Here is a 16,716-nt window from a genome sequence, read left to right on the forward strand (position 1 = left end):
GCCAGGATCACTTTGGGCGACTCTGGGAAGCTGGCACCGAAGAAATATCTGACTATGACCAGGAAAAATCTACGCCTAACAGTAGGATTTCTGAATGGCCACTGTCAACTGAGGAAACACCTCCATAATATGGGGCTGGGTTATCGTCAATAAGAGAGTGTGTGTTCGGCGAGTCTTGGCATATGCCAGACCATATAAAGGAGATTTCTCCTAGTGACCTGTCCACCTTCCTGGAAAGGACAGGATGGACGATGACCTAGGAGGACAACTCCTCGGGAGGATGTACAATGGGTCACATGTGGCCTAAGTGCTGTGGGTTTACACTCACCCTCCCTACTCTACAGATACAGAGATGTCTTGGCACAATCATGTCGACGAAATTGCGAAGGCTGCTTCCCAAAAGCTTGGAACACTGTTTCTCTAGCAACCCTAGCAACTTTTGATGCTTTATTTATTGTTCACATGTATGGAGCTCCACCCCTAAGCATACTCTGAAGCTGCTGAATTCCTTCCAGAAAAGAGTCACCAGCCTGACACGAACATAGATACTTTCTCTCTTTCATAGATACTTTCACGGGAGGTGTTTAATTGGCACATTTGATTCCACCAACAGTGGTACATATCAGAAATACGAGACGGACTGTGGCTGCTCATTACTTTGAGATTCAACTCAGTACACCTCGAATATCGCTGTTCAAGAACTCTTTTACTTGGATTACTTCGTGAGAACGTTTTCCCAATTTAATTTAATTTCCATCGATTTAAATCCAACGAGAATCGTTACTTTCGCACAGGTACCGCTCTTATGTTTGTGTTTTGTCATGAAAAAATATTAGTTTTGATGATTCAATGGAAAAGTGGGGAGAGAAAAACTATCTGAATGAAGCTAGTGATTGGTTTTTCAAATATGGGATTGATTTTTTAACATTTTGGAACAGATTATGAGATATGCAGTTCAATTTTGTAACTTACATTCAAATGAAAAGAGGGTAGAAAAATATATTGTTCAAAACTGTACAAAATCATTATATTGTACTCAAAAACTTCATGTTGATAGATATTGAAATATTGTGTGTTACAATTTTTAAGTATAACTCATCTTCTTTTATCTCTTCTTCTTCAGATCTTAAGGCCGAACTCGCTGTTTGGGAAAGAACAGCGGCTTCTGTAAGCAGGTACAGCAAAGACGAAGATATTGTTAAAGACACCCTATTGAAACAAACACAACAGCTTCAACTGAGGCTTCGAAGACATACCGAAAGCAATATCAGTAGTCATATAGATAGTCAACTCGATATTATCGGAGAGGCAGTAGATGCAAGTAAGAATTCGACCACGATTGAAGATTTAGAGAAACAGGTATACTCCATGAGCTCATTTTCTGAAACACAATTCAATTGAACTATTTGTTGAAGATACTCGTTCACAGTCTCTTTCCCAATCGCCATTATTTTTAACCAGTGAATACTCCTTACCGTTCTTGATGCTAGACAATATTTTTCTTTTTCTCCTTCACCTGTTATGAGCAAGAGGCAATAATATTCTCCATGGTTTCCAACGAAAATACCCAACCCCGAGAGAAAGAGACAAACATTGAAACGAACTTATCAAGTATCATAAGATCCAATTACAGGTCCCAAGAGAAATTCTTTATACAAAGAACCAAGTCTTGTTAGAGGTAATCAAGGAGTATAGTTCATTGCATACATAGTAACTTTCATAAGTTTGTTTGAGAGTGGTGACAAACATCATGTTATCAAAAGACACATTCAGCCAAGCTAGCGTAGAGATACGCAACATACGGAAATCGGTAATCAAGAGCGGAAAACGAACTCCCTCCTAACTGTCACCATCATAACCACTGCTTGTACAACCCTACGTCAAAGGATTGCCGAAAAGGATAAGAATAATTGGGTCAGAGTACATCAGAATCTGCGTCAGATCCGGAAACACCATCCGTAGCAACCCATAGCAGGCCACCAAACGCGGACTAAGATTCCAAGAATTGCATTTACCGGATACCCTGTGAGTGCGGAAAATTCTATACCGGTAAAACTGAGAGGCCATTAAAAGTCCGCATTGCCGAGCACAAGAAAAACACACAGCGAGGAGAAACCAGCAAATCGGGAATAGCAGAGCATGTCTGGAAGGATCACTGATTTAAGAAGAAGTTCAAAGACGCTGCATATGTTATGTCCAATGACGCATTCAGTCACGCTAACGTAGAAATACGCAACATGTGGAAACCGGTCAACTCCCGTCAAACGGTCAACTAACGCTAAACCGGTGAAGTGGAGAGAGAAAAGAGGGGCGAACCCTTTTTCCAGTAGACGAAATTGCGGCAAGCAGGATGGCCAACCAAGTTGAACAGGCCATCGATGATCACCGAAACGAAGGGTGGGAGGAGCTCTTGGAATCCCTAGAGCCTGGGAAGGACGAGCTTTGGCGAGTCGCCCTCAGAGGGAAGAAGACTGCTCCCTCACCCATTCACGGAGAGCGGGGAGTGTGCTACTCCCCCTCCGACAAAGCGTTGGCCATTGCCGACACGATGAAACGTCAGTTTCAACTTAACGTTGACGATAATGACGACATCGACCGCGATATGCTGTTAGAAGTTCGGGTACACCGCATCCTCAGGGAGGATGACGACGATAACATCCGTCCGGTTTCTGTGGAAAGCGGGAAGTGTGCTACTCCCCCGCCGACAAAGCGTTGGCCTTTGCCGACACGATGAGACGTCAGTTTTATTTTAACGTTGACGACAATGACGACATCGACCGCGATATGCTGTTGGAAGATCGGGTACACCGTATCCTCAGGGAGGATGATGACGATAACATCCGTCCGGCTTCTGTGGGAGAGCTGAAGGGTTACATCAGGGCCGCAAAGGCCAAGAAAGCTCCGGGGGTCGATTCAATAACTAATACATTTTTGAAAAGACTCCCGGACAACTGTGTCGAAATCCTTCTACATATCATAAACAGTGCCCCAGATGGTAGAAGCATGCGATCGTCGTCATGATCCCAAAACAGGGTCAAAACCAGCTGTTCCCGCAGAACTATCGCCCGATTAGTCTGCTCTCATCGGCAGCTAAGCTGGCTGAAAGAGTCGTTCTGTAAAGACTCAACGAAGAAGTAGAGGACCGAAATGTTCTGCCTGACGAACAGGTCGGCTTCAGGAGAGAACACTCCACTGAGTTACAGGCTCTGAGACTGGTCGAAAAAACCATCGCGGAACTGAATCAGAATCGAAAAGTCCATGTCGTTTTATTAGACATCTCGAAGGCTTGTGATCATGTATGTTACGAAGGCCTTCTGCATAAACTAATCGCGTTTGACCTGCCTCGGGGCCTGATCCGGTGGATTGGGTCCTTCCTGAAAGACAGAACATTCTCTCTCACGCTGGACTCCCTTTACACCAGCGACCTTCCGAGAACTTGAAATTCAGTTGATTTCAACTGATTTTTTCGTTCTGTATTCCAAGATTTGTTGAAACTACATAAATTTACTCGTGTATAAAAAAAATTTTTAATATGAACATTCTGAAAAGAAACTTGGGTGTTTATTAAAAAAAATTGAACTTGAATCATAATTAACTTATTTATGTGATGAGAAACTCAAATGTAGAAGAAATTTCTCAAATTCATATCAAAACGTACTGATATTTATTTTGATTTTCACTAAGAGGGGTTTTCTAAACCAATATTGTTTTTCTTTCAGTATCCCATCCGTAACAAGAGTTTATTGGTAAAGTCTGGAGTGACTTTATTCATAGTTATCTGCGTGTTTTTCCTGAATAGCATTCCGGCACTGAGTGAGTGGCCATGAAATGAATATTTCACTTTCCAATCACATCAGTAAAATTCGTTTGTAGGTAAACTGGGTTTAGGATGGACCGCGTTTTTGGGCGCATTACTACTTCTTCTTCTTTACGATAGTCATGACCTAGAAGCCGTACTTGCCAGAGTTGAGTGGTCAACTCTGATTTTTTTTGCATCACTGTTTATCATGATGGAGGTGAGTGAAATTAATGCCAGAAATGTCACTAATAGATGAAACGAATGAAATTTGTACACTCGAAATATGATTTATCTAGGTTGTTTAAAGAGGTTTGTATATTTTAATGTCTTGTGGTTTTGTAGCACAATAAATATTTATTCTACTGTGTCGTGTTAGTGTTCTATCTGTGTCTGTAGAGCAGGGAAGGTGAGTACAGGCCCACAGCACTGAGGCCACGTGTGACCCATTGTATATCCTCCCGAAGAGTTGTCCTTCTAGGTCATCGTACATCCTGCCCTTTCCAGGAAGGTGGACAGGTCACTAGGGGACATCTCCTTTATAACGGCAGGTGCACGCCAAGACAAAACAAGACATTTTCATCTTCCTGTTCACACATTGCATAGAGGTGTGTACACTAGCCCCATATTATGAAGGTGTTTTCTTAGTTGACAGTGGTCAGTCAGAAATATTACTGTCAAGCGACGGTTTTTCTTGGTCATTGTCAGTTTTTTTTTTGGCGCCACATTTCCAGGGTCGCCCAGGGTCATTCTGGCAAGACTGCATCCTTTGATTCCATCCCATCTATTTAAGGATTGAGCATGGGTGTGACTTTTGGCTAGTTCCGCAAATGTCGAAGTCATCAGGCCGTTCCATATTATGAAGGTGTCGTCTATGTATCTCAACCAGACTCGGGGCTTCTTGTGAGCTTCTTCAATGGCCAGAGTTTCAAAAAAACCCAATTTATGAATTGGCTATAACAGGTGAAAGTGGCGATTCCATTGGCAGTCCCTCATCTTGCGTAAAGAATTCGTCCTTCAGTTGAAAGTAGCAGTTTCGTACACAGCATCCTAGTAATTCCATAATTACTTGTATCGTTAGGTTTGTTTGAAGTGCTTCTTCGACCGGAACGTTGGTGTAGAGGCTTTCCAGGTCGAAACTTATCAGTTGATTCAACGAAATGCCTTGAATTTTTCACAAAAGATGATATGTTTTACCTTGCAGTGATTTAATTATTGGTAGTGAAAATCTGGACAATTTCTGAGTGGCTGAATCTCTGGAGTTAATGATCGGTCTGAGCGGAGCATCCTTTTTGTGGATTTTGGGTAGTACATACAAGTGAGGGGGCTTACTGTGCTGCGTTGTTAGCAATGCTCCCTCTTTTTCCGTAAAATAGACTTCGTGTTGTTTCAAAGTCTGGTACAACTTCCTTTCAATTGATGCAGTAGAGTCTCTTACGATCTTCGTGTATTTTCCTTTCTGAAGCACCTCTTTGATCTTCTGTTCGTAGAGATCAATATTGATCACAACAGTAGCGTTTCCCTTATCTGCAGGTAAGATCTTGATGGAGTTGTCTCTCCGTAGTCCGTTCAGAGCTCTTCGTTCTTCATTGCTGATGTTAAAAGTTGGAACTAGTTCTCGATCTAGCTGTTCTCTGATTTTCCATCTGAATCCTTCTGCCTCGATCTGATCAATAAGGGCACTGGTGAATTTTACTGCAGTTGTTATTTCCAAAGTGGGCAAAGATGTTGGTGCAATGGCGAAGTTTAGACCTTTCCTCAACAAAGATTTCTCTATGTCCGTGAGCGGGCGGGAACTCATGTTGATGACGTTGGCGGCTTCATAGTTGGCCTGTTCTTGTTCTGCATTTGGGGATTGTTTCCTTACTAACTTTCCCCACTTCCTGTTGTGGGTATTCTCCATGTCTTGTCGGATCTTCAAGCACGTGCTTTCAATCTTGGCAAAGATTGGTCCATGATCCTCTTCCAAGGTCTCTCTTCTTATTTCTTCAAAACGTTCATAACGTTCAAAACGACATAACTTGCTTTGAAATCTTTTCATTTTCATTTTTCATTTTTTGATATTGATAATTTTTAATTTTTTTCATCGGTTGAGACTGACCCATCACAAACTGAATAGATGAATGAGTGAGTGAATGAATGAGTGAATGAATGAATAATAGGCTTTCTTATAGTGGATTTGGAGATTTAGTTCTGGAATATTTTTGATCGTATGGAACTGGTAGGAATCAAATTGATTTGGAGGAAGGAAAAGAAGGACTGGAAACTGCTCGATACTTCAGAACTGCAATAATCTTCCCAATGTGTGTTTTGTTGACTGATTTGGCGTTATCAAGGGATGAACAATAATCTAGTTAATTCCAAAATGTAATATCAAACAATTAAGTTGATATATTTGTCTATGTTTCATTGTTTACGTTTCTATAATTATAAGTCCATAGTCTCAATGAATGGCAAAGCTCAACTTTGAACTTTGACTTGATATTGTTTATGTTGTTGTTTTCTTGCAACTTCTATGATAACGATAGTGATTGAAACTTTCGATATGTCGATTCATTAACCTTTTTTTTCAGGCTCTCACTCGCCTAGGGTTGATAGGCTGGATTGGGAAACAAACTGAATCCTTAATCACATCAGTGAGTCCCGACTCCAGATTAGCAGCAGCTATAATATTGATTTTGTGGATCTCCGCTTCAACATCCTCTTTTGTGGATAATCTACCACTCACGACCATGATGGTCAAAATAGCCATCAACCTATCAGAAAACAAGGAGTTGGGTTTGCCACTTCAGCCTTTGGTATGGGCTCTATCTTTCGGTGCTTGTTTTGGAGGTATAGATATGTTTCACGTTTATCAAAAGGTTTTTTGCGTAGGATAACATGAACTCGATAGATTTTACACATTTGAATAATAATAATAATATCATTTATTATTATGCATAAAAAATACATTTATATATAAAAGGAAAAGGGTTAGCCCAAAGACTATCTCCCACCCCTCCCAAAAATTATACAGTGAGTGTAAGAAAATAATTATAAAAATACTTATTTACTATCATAACAATGATATAGAAGAGAAAAAATAATAGAGCATACAGTTGCTGATAACTCTTGATATTCTTAACATTATTTTGGTTAATTTAACGATTTCATTGAACTACCATACATTGAATTTTAAATTGGCACTGAATGGTAAGCACCTGTGGTTTTATTTATTTCTTAAATTGATGGATATTATGATTTAAGAGAGATAAAATTTCATTCAGATAAGAAGGGGCTATATAAGAAAAACATCCTTGAAATTTGGAAGTACGGTGCCTAGGTGTGTTGAATGAGTTAATTCTCAAATTGATCATATGTATGTCAGAATGCCTGCTTAAAAAACTATATCAATAACTAGGTGTTTTAATTTGAAGCAACTTGAACAGAAAAATGTTTATCAATTTTTGGACTCTGTATCGCATATTCAGCTCCTTCATTATAACAAAAATGGTGTGAAATGTTCACCATATGGTATACAGCATACGAATCGCGTGCGAGCATTTTGTATACGTTGTAACTTCTGCTTGTTATATTGTGGCAAAAATTGTAATACAAAGAACAACAATACTCGATATGGTGGTAAATAAGAGTTTTAACTAACCTGAGTTTCATTTCTTCTGATAACTGATACATGAATTTATATAGCGATTTGAGTTTGAAGAATGATACTTTGAAAATGTTTGTCACATGTTCATGGAAAGACAAAGAGCTATCTATGGTTACCCCAAGATTGTTAGCACTGTCTACCCAGTCAATGTCTGCGTTATCGAGAGTGAGCCTAAAGTTACACTGAGTTTCTACTATTTGTCTATGAGACCCTATGCATGAGGCCAAAGTTTTATTTGGATTGATTTTCAGTCCATGATTCTCCGAGTATAGGAATGTTTTGTGCGAATTTGTGTTTATATTGGCCACGCAACTTTCTGTATCGGTGTTATGAGAAGACAAATATAACTGTATTTCATCTGCGTATAGATGTACTTGACAATGTTATAAGAAAGTGGGGTAATCAAAAATAAACACTGAAAACATCAAGCGTCCTAAAATACTTCCCTGCAGTACACCTGAGATTGTTTCTTTTAGGGATGACCATGAATAATCATCCGGTTCGACCCTTAGGAATTGATTGTTCTTCTTTGATAACCTTTCAACTGGCAACATGATCACGAGACATTATTTATGGGTGACTTTTGGTCAATGTGTCAACAGTTATATAATATAGACGAAATACTTTTTGTAAAATCTATAACCTATAAAATCACTTACTTAACACTCATTCATCTTTATTTTTCCATATTGGTAAGTCCTAGGAAGCTAATTTTTGGTATTTAGGATTTTCAAATATTCCAATTGGGAGCCCCTACTGGGGATAAAAGAGGTGCGTTCTACAGCCGTACTGCTTTTTCATTGTCTCTCATTGTTTTCATTGTTTTATCATTGTTTCTCTTTTTATCATTGTTTCTCTGTGCTAGATTTTTGGAAGCTGGAATTTTGTATGTATGTTCGTTTCATGTTGTAGATGTGCCATAAGGAATGATTTTTCAATATTTCAACTGGGGATCCCCACTGCGGATCCCCCCATTTCATCACTATTTCTCCGTACCGCTGTATTTTTGAAGGTTGAAATTTTATATGTGGATTCTTTCCATGTTGTAAATGTGCAGTTAGAAATGATTTTTGGATATTCCAACTGGGGCACCAGCCGCGGGGAAAATCATCCTCTTTGTCTGTCAACGACGAGTATTCAGTTTTTTCTATAAACAACTTTTGATTATTTTGAATTTTACATTAACTTTCAATTTGCCTGATAAAAATGTTGTTTCCTGCGCAGTTGAGTGTTTACAGTTTACTGCTACATTTGATTATTAGGTATTGAAATTATGCATTGACGTACCCAATAACAGATTTACGTTTGTTTGAAGGTGGTTGACAATGTTTCGTGGTGTATTTCATCAGTTCAGACTTCTATTGTCTAATATAATATGAATTGATTTGAAATTCCTGAAAAAATATTAAAAAGATTAACCGAAAATAACAAATTCTTTGAACAAAAAAACTGAAATCAGAAAGAAATAACATAAAAGCAAACAACCACCAAAAAAATAAAAACTGAAATATTAATAAAAGCTGAAAATTAAAAATTATTACTAAGAAAAATGAAAATTAAAGGATTCCAAACCAAGTTATGTCACGACGTTTCGATTGTTAGTATCTACAATCGTCTTCGGGTGATAACTGGACACATTTTTCCGAGATACGACTATTTATAGGACATTCGAGTGCTTTCACCTATCACCTCATCTCTCTCTCCGATTCATTGGTTTGATCGGGAGATGACCGTTTGGCGGGAGTTGGTCGTTTTTCGTTTGATCAGAGGTTTCTATATGTTACGCATCGGAAAAAATACGAAGGATTGGGTCCAAGTATAACACCAGGACCCGTTTCAGATTTGGGCTTAGAGCTGGCGAAGTCATATAAATATTTTGTGAAAGTCATGGAAGGTAACAAGCAGAATCGCATGCCAAAATATTACCAGCTTTTCGAAGCTTTGCCAAGCTACGAAAACGATATAGATGATCCGGATTTCGACAGCATACCTTCAGAGGAAGAAGAAATCATAGAAGAAAGTATACCCCAAAAACGAGCGGCCACGTCTGAGCCCTCTGTGGAAAAAACAATAAGCCCGGTACAACAGCCAAAAAAGAAAAAGAGTAAAAATTCCTTACCTGAACGGAATAGTGAAAGCAAAGCCGCTGACGTCACACCCGATACGTCACAAAACACGGGCGAGCCGGAAGGGCCTAAACAAAAGGATAAGTAGGTAGCCCAGAAGGTTAATCCCCAAACAAAAGATGACAATAAACCCGAAAGGATGAATTAGACGGGGAAAATAAGGTCGAGGATGCCACGGGAACTCGACAAGAACAATTAAAACAAAAGACCACAAAACCTCCGCCAATAACAATACGGGCGAAGGAAAAATGGAAAGAATTTAATTCGATCGCCTCCGCGCAGAACATTTCCATCTCGCGGGCGATAAATAAAACGATGGGATCAAAGTTCATCTAAACACCATAGATAAATTCAGAAAACTAACGAAAATCTTAGACCACGAAAAAATCCCGTATCATACTTACTCGGTACATGCCGATAAGCCTCTAAGAGTCGTTTTCCGGGGAGTTCCAGAATCCTTGGAAACTGAGGACATAAAGACCGAACTACAAGAAAAAGGTTTTGAAGTTATTTCCATTGCTCGGATGAGCAAGTCAAATAGAAAGCCGATTCCATTTGTGTTAGTCTTGGTTCGTAGAAGCCAAGCGAGTGAAAGAACTACAAAATGTCTGCGTAAGTGCAGAAACGCAACGTCCAAGAAATAGAGTAGGACAGTGTTTTAGGTGTCGGAAGTTCGGACACACATCGGAAATGTCAAGCAGTTCCTGCTTGCGTAAAGTGTGCCGGAAGACACTTAACAAATGAGTGTAAAAGACAAAAAAACTCGCCCACGCGGTGTTTCAACTGCAAAGGCGAGCATCCAGCCAGTTTCTCCGGGTGCCCAGAACGCCCAGAAAACAAAAAAAACGGCCACAGATGTGCCAAACGACAGACGGCAGCCCACAAACCCGAGGACAGCCAGGCAAAACGTAGTCAGAGACGGAATCTGATACGCGAGAGCCGTATCCGCAACGGAGAATTCCCACAGCTCTCCCGAAGGTCTCCCAACGGCCCTAGGACAGCTGCAGGAAATTCTAACGAAATTCCCAGTCCTGCAAGCCATGCTTGCCGGAAAAAACTGAAAAAGAGAAACTGAAAGAACCTATGTCTGCACGACAGAAAAAAAAAGAAAAGTAGAAGAACGGAGACTTCTACAAACATGGCCACAAGCTCTAAGAAATCGACAGAGACCCGTCTCTGTCGCTGAAACCTAAAGTTCTAATAGACGTTAACCCAGCTAGACTAAAGAGACAGGGATTTAGTCATGACATAACTTGGTTTGAAACCTTTTAATTTTAATTTTTCATTTTCATTAATAATAATTTTTAATTTTCAGCTTTTATTAATTTTTATTAATATTTCAATTTAAATTTTTTTTGGTTGTTATTTCTTTGTGATTTCTTTTTTTTTTGTTTAAATAAAATTGTTATTTTCGGTTAATCTTTTTTGATTTTTTCAGTGTTATCAATTTAATTTATATTATATTAGACAATGGAAGTCGGAACTGATGAAATACAACAGCTTTACGTTTATTTTTGAAATATTCTAATTTTTTTTGTTATGCATTGATATAAATAGCAAGGGCGTAGGTATATAAAAACTTGTTTCGGTGGGGGTACAAAACATTTTTCTGGACTATGAAATGAACTATATTTGTATACTTAAATGAATTATTTTGATATTTGACGGAATTGGGCGTTAATTGAAGAAAATGCATCCATGTCAAGAGACATTTTAGTGTGGAGTTTTCATTGGACAGTTTACCAAACCATAACACGTGGTAAGCTATACATTAGTTTCCTCAGGAGTGTTCAAACTGACTAAATTCCACCTAATTAGTAATTTATATCACAATTTGAATCATTTTACGTACATAATGACTTATAATTATTCCCAAGCTCAGGTATAAACTAATCAAAGATAGAAAATTTCACTAACTCATCAAATGAACATGTAATAAAGTAATTACCATTATCCACATCAGAAAACAGATTCAACATGGAGAAAAACCAACCATTCTGAAAGATTGATAACCTTTCTCTTCCCATTGTAATAACGTCATAGTTGTCGCGTCAGTCAACTAATCATTCTCTGCCAAAAGATGATTCGAAAATGTGAAATTGGTCTTCACATTCAGGAAACTACTCCTATGTTCTTTTGTTCTTTGGAAAAAGATTCCCGCCGTTTGGCCAATATGATGTTATGGGCTAGAACTCCTCTATACTCTTGATCTATCTGACTCTAAAGTTTTATCTTCGAAAATTGATGGATGTAGCCGTTACTACGTGGTAGGAGGTCATCATGAGAAATGAGAATTCAAACTTCCTTTGTTTTTATACCACTCGTTAACCTTGTTAATTTGTTAACTTGTTTAACTGTTTGTAGCAACGGTTCAACTATTTTTATATAGTTGAATACATTCGTAATCGACAGAAAAAAATGAACTGCGTAATGACTTTCATTTATCAAAATTGACAACTGCTTCATTAAACAAACATCAACATCTGAACACGTCTACAGGGCATACTCAAAAATCAAATGGAACAGTTCAAACAGAGCTAACTCTACCAAAATATTTTAAAAGTTACAAATTAATTTATTTCTGATTGTATGATCTGGGGGTATATTAGTTTGTATGTAAATATACCCCCAGATCAAACAATCCGAAATCAAGAAATGGGTAACTAACATATTTTAGTAAAAGAATAGAGATAATAGCGGGTTAGGAAAAATAATGTGGAAGGGGCATTCAGGTCATATGTCAGGTTATCTAATTTCTTTTTTAATGTCAAAGATAATGTGGACAAGATGGAAAAATCTGGACTTGAGCTTGAGTGTCCGGAGTGTAATTGTGTTTATGTGGGACAATGTGGCCAAAATTTCTCAAAACGCTATGTTAAACATGAAAGGTCTTTCAGATTAGATGAAAATGATTCGACGTTTGAAAACCATTCTTTGGAATGCAACCCAAATGAGAACGATACGGAAATTTCACACTATGCAGGCAAGGATTGGAAACTCAATTTTTTGGAAATTCATAAAAATAAGCGTTGCCGATGTTACCTACTCGCTGGTTTTCAGATTGACGTACCCACATTGTCACAGGTAAACATAATTCAGGTAATGAAGTCATTAGGGACCGTCTGTTATCACCTACAGTGGTGTATAGATATACAGGGTGTCAATTTGGAAACTTCCCACCTTTAATATCTTCCTTTCAGTGAACAATATGAGGAATCGAAAAAAACAGGTCGATTTTCTTGTCAACACTTTCAAAGTCTATTTTTAGCCCTCTTGGTTCAACTCCCTAGGAGGGGTAGATGTTACCCTTAGAATTTTAAATGGGAAGGGAGATCAACTGGCCCATCATTTTGATTGACGTTCAGTTCTGCTTCCAATGGTACCCTGACTTATTATTTTTGGATAAGCATTTTCCGAAAAATAGTCGATAAAATAATCTACTTTGCAACTGTTATTGACAGCAATGTGTTTGAAAATTATCTTCTGCCAGTGCAATATTCGATAGTCTGTGAAACGTACTATTGAACGCTGATAGCAAGGAATTATGTATGATAACGTTCGTATAAGGAAGTTAATAAAAATGATAATAATAAATGATTTTATTGAAATGTACTCAGTACAAGAGATACTAACCTAACCTAACAAATGACAGAGAATCAAGGCAGATATTGTGCTTCCATCCAAGCAAAACATATGTTGCTGTTTGGTAAACTGTCCAGTGAAAAAATCACAACGAAATGTAACTTGAATGTTTGCTTTGTTGATGATGACTAAAGAAAAGAGATTCAAATTGTCCATTGTCCATATCAACTGAAAAAAAAAGAGTTTTAATTGTGGATACAGGACCTTACCTTGCAATTTGCTATGGTTGTTTCAGGAAATGGAACACTAATTGCATCCTCTTCAAACATTGTATGTGCCGGACTTGCGGAACAACACGGGCATAGGTTTAGCTTTATGCAGTTTTTGAAGTGAGTATGAAACAAAAACTAAATGAATCACTTTTCGAAAACAATGAGAATACAATTTTTTTTCATTATGTTGAGACACTGATTAGCTTGTCGCCTTCAACGTCACATAAATTTGCTTTTTAACTTAACTTGATTTCAGGGTTGGGTTTCCAGTGATGTTAACCAGTACCATAGTAATAACTATATACTTAATACTGTGTCATGTAGTTTTCAGTTGGCACTAAGTTGTATTTTAATCTTATAATGTATCTACTTCCGTTTTTTATTTGAAAAATAAAATATCCTACAAGACGAGACTACATAAATTATTCCTTTGACGTGAACAACTATACTATTTTTGTAAAAGGAAGGAAGGAATACACAAAAATGTGGGTATCTTCCAAAGAAAGCAATTAATTTCAAAATAAACTCTTCAAAAGATGTGAGTAGCATACCTACAAATCAGTAACTTTGAGACACAAACTGGAAAAAAGGCCCTTTCAAAATAACTACTTTTATAAATTGAAAGGGTTATATTTTTAGGAGTGACAAATTTTTAGGAAAGAAAGTTTTTGGCTTTCTACTACTCCAGATTGATACCGAAGAGCCTTAATGCAAGTGTCTTACGGCGATGATGTCCACCAATGAGGATGACAGTGTTCCTTCTGAGTAAAATTTTATTTCTTTCATTAATTATTTCCTGTAGAAATCCTGTGAATAACATCTGATTCTATTCCATACGAATGTTTGGAATACAAACTGAGTAGAGAAAGTAGCTGCAAAGCACTTATCCTAAAATTGACATGTATGTATGAATGGTATTATGTACAAAAAACATATGCATGTAACATTTAGAAAAAATGACAAAATTAAAAATGTTATAAAAAATTATGTGGAAATTGTAACACTTTAAAAATGCGTGTGTATATAAATAAAATAAGTCAAGTATCATAAAGAATACACAATGCAATAATAATAATAATAATAATAATAACTTCGTTCACTAAACAGGTAGCTGTACAGAATACAAAATATAAATACATTTTAAAATAATTATTAAATGAATAAGACAGTACAAAACAAAAAAAAACATAACACATAGTGTAAAATACTGTAATTAAAAAAATATTTTCAAAACATGGAATGATAGATGAAAAAAACCATAGTAGGTAACATAAAAATTGGGCGAGACGAATTATATTCCCTACAAAGTCTGAAATGTCCAATGTATTCCTTTGTGGAATGAAAGCAATGCGTCAAAAGTAAGTTATTCATCCTTATTTCGAATAAATTTATACTTAATGATTTCAATTTTGGTGGCAGTATATTGTAGAGATAATAATTCTGCTTCTTTGGTAGGATAGCTATGTATGTCCGATTGCTTGGTAAGCATCGAGGAGTTTTGTGAATCTCTGTTAGAACTTGAAAAATGTACGAACACGGCAAGGACATTATTCTGTGTTTAATGAACAAAGGTTGGCAGCATAGTATCATAGCAAGCTAAGAGAGTTCATTTTGAGATTAGTTACTTTCTCACCTTCTTTGGAATATTACCACATTTTTGTATGAAGATGGAGAAGTGGAAACCCAAAAAATTTCTTTCTCAAAAGTTAATCACTTCTGAAAATATACTCCTTTCAACTTAAACAAGATTCCTATGACTGGGATTTAATCAAATGAGCGAAGGAATGTCATTACGTACTGTCATTAATGAAATGAGTAGATTCAACTCATTCGTGACATTATTATTTATTTATTCATTCAAAATTTGGGATACAAACAGGTAAATACCCATCCACTAAAAGTAGTTGTTACAGAGATAATCAGTGCAGCAGATACAAGAAAAAATAAAAAATAATGAATTTACAAATTTCGTACGCACTAACCAATTATTCATTATTTTTGCTATGTGTTCAATATTCTTTTCATAGTTACTTTGAAGAATATTACCTCCACAAATGCTCTACCAGCTTTTCAACAGTGGAGACGGGAGTGGGTATAAAGAAAGAAGCAAGGAGTAAATTAATTTTAGAATCATTTATTGATGAACGTTATGGGAAAGAGAGCGTCGGCAAATATAAAGAAAAGCATTTTTTTTTAACAATAATAGAGGGTAAAGAAAAATTGTAACGAAGATTGTCAGTTCTAACTTCCGTGACCAATCTACAAAATTTGATTTATTCACAAGGAAAAATAAATGATATTAAAAGAAAGGATTTTGTCACAATGATTTCCTGGTTGTCTAATTCAACTGATGAATTATGTACCCTCTAATTTGCATACCTTCGATTTACAGTTGCTCAAAGGTAGCAAAGGTTTTAAAATTTCAACACAATACACTAAACTAATATAATTGATACTAAGTAAAAGTAGGTACTTTATAGCTAGATGTAGTGGGTTGCGCAGTAGCGCTGACAGTTTTGGTAGTGTTGTGATGTTAATGCGTCCCGTTCAGACCCAAATGAACGATAAAAAGGAATAATATTACCTTCTTTGAGACATGATGCTTACAATCATCCGCTTACAATCATCTAACAGTGGTGAGTCATCTAGGAGTCCAAGAAGTGGAGATTCGCCAACCGCTATTCTCAAAGTTAAGGAGATTTTAAGGGCGTTATCAGTTAGCAACGAACAGGCAAATGGAAAATGAAGGCCTAAAAATTCATACATGTCTGAACATAATTTCTTGCAAGCAAGAAGGTCGTATCAATAAAACACAAAATGTTTGTTCATACCTGAGATGGAGTGTGGCCTTTGAGATGTCCGAGTTCTTCGACAAGGGAAACTTCAATTTGAAAGTTTCGAGTAATAAATCCTACGACAGTAGATAATTGATTATCTCCCTTGAGATAAATCAATTGTCGATTCAGGAATACTTTGGAATCTTCTTTGAATCCGCAAAATTGCGATGTTCTTCCCGTGTCTGGTACAAAATATCTACGTTACTACAGTATTTGTTGAAAGAATCACACATTCTAGAAACTGGGGTGTTTCTGCTTGAATTTGAGTTGAAATTCGGACTGGCAAGTAATTTTCTGTTTCTAATGTTCCTATGAGGAACGTTATCTAGATTGGTGGTGAAGAGGCAATAGAGAATGAAAATGAAAGTGTTCCAAGTGGATCTCCGGAACGAAATTTTGCGAACAAACTTCGAACAGTACGTACATTAATGCCCAACATCACAGAGTCATGCAC

At 37.1% G+C, this 16,716-nt stretch overlaps 1 protein-coding gene across 6 annotated transcripts in view; it reads left to right on the forward strand.

The window, feature by feature from the left end:
* Nucleotides 1-13,836, forward strand: part of LOC111517454 (OCA2 melanosomal transmembrane protein hoepel1) — a 43,104-nt gene extending 29,268 nt beyond the window's left edge. For 5 of the 6 annotated variants that reach the window (XM_074184102.1, XM_074184103.1, XM_074184104.1 and 2 more), the window contains 6 exons: nt 1,124-1,359; nt 3,720-3,813; nt 3,874-4,016; nt 6,370-6,628; nt 13,449-13,542; nt 13,682-13,836. In XM_074184102.1, coding sequence (XP_074040203.1) covers nt 1,124-1,359; nt 3,720-3,813; nt 3,874-4,016; nt 6,370-6,628; nt 13,449-13,542; nt 13,682-13,766 — 911 coding nt within the window. In that variant the 3' untranslated portion in view covers nt 13,767-13,836. The remainder of the gene's footprint in view (nt 1-1,123; nt 1,360-3,719; nt 3,814-3,873; nt 4,017-6,369; nt 6,629-13,448; nt 13,543-13,681) is intronic. The other variant, XM_074184101.1, reaches the window with a different exon arrangement.
* The last annotated feature ends 2,880 nt before the right edge of the window (nt 13,837-16,716 follow it).

Source organism: Leptinotarsa decemlineata, unplaced genomic scaffold (assembly GCF_025532065.1).
Source record: "Leptinotarsa decemlineata unplaced genomic scaffold, Ldec_3_MD MMD2_tig00026354_RagTag_RagTag, whole genome shotgun sequence".
Classification (NCBI taxonomy): Eukaryota; Metazoa; Arthropoda; class Insecta; order Coleoptera; family Chrysomelidae; genus Leptinotarsa; species Leptinotarsa decemlineata.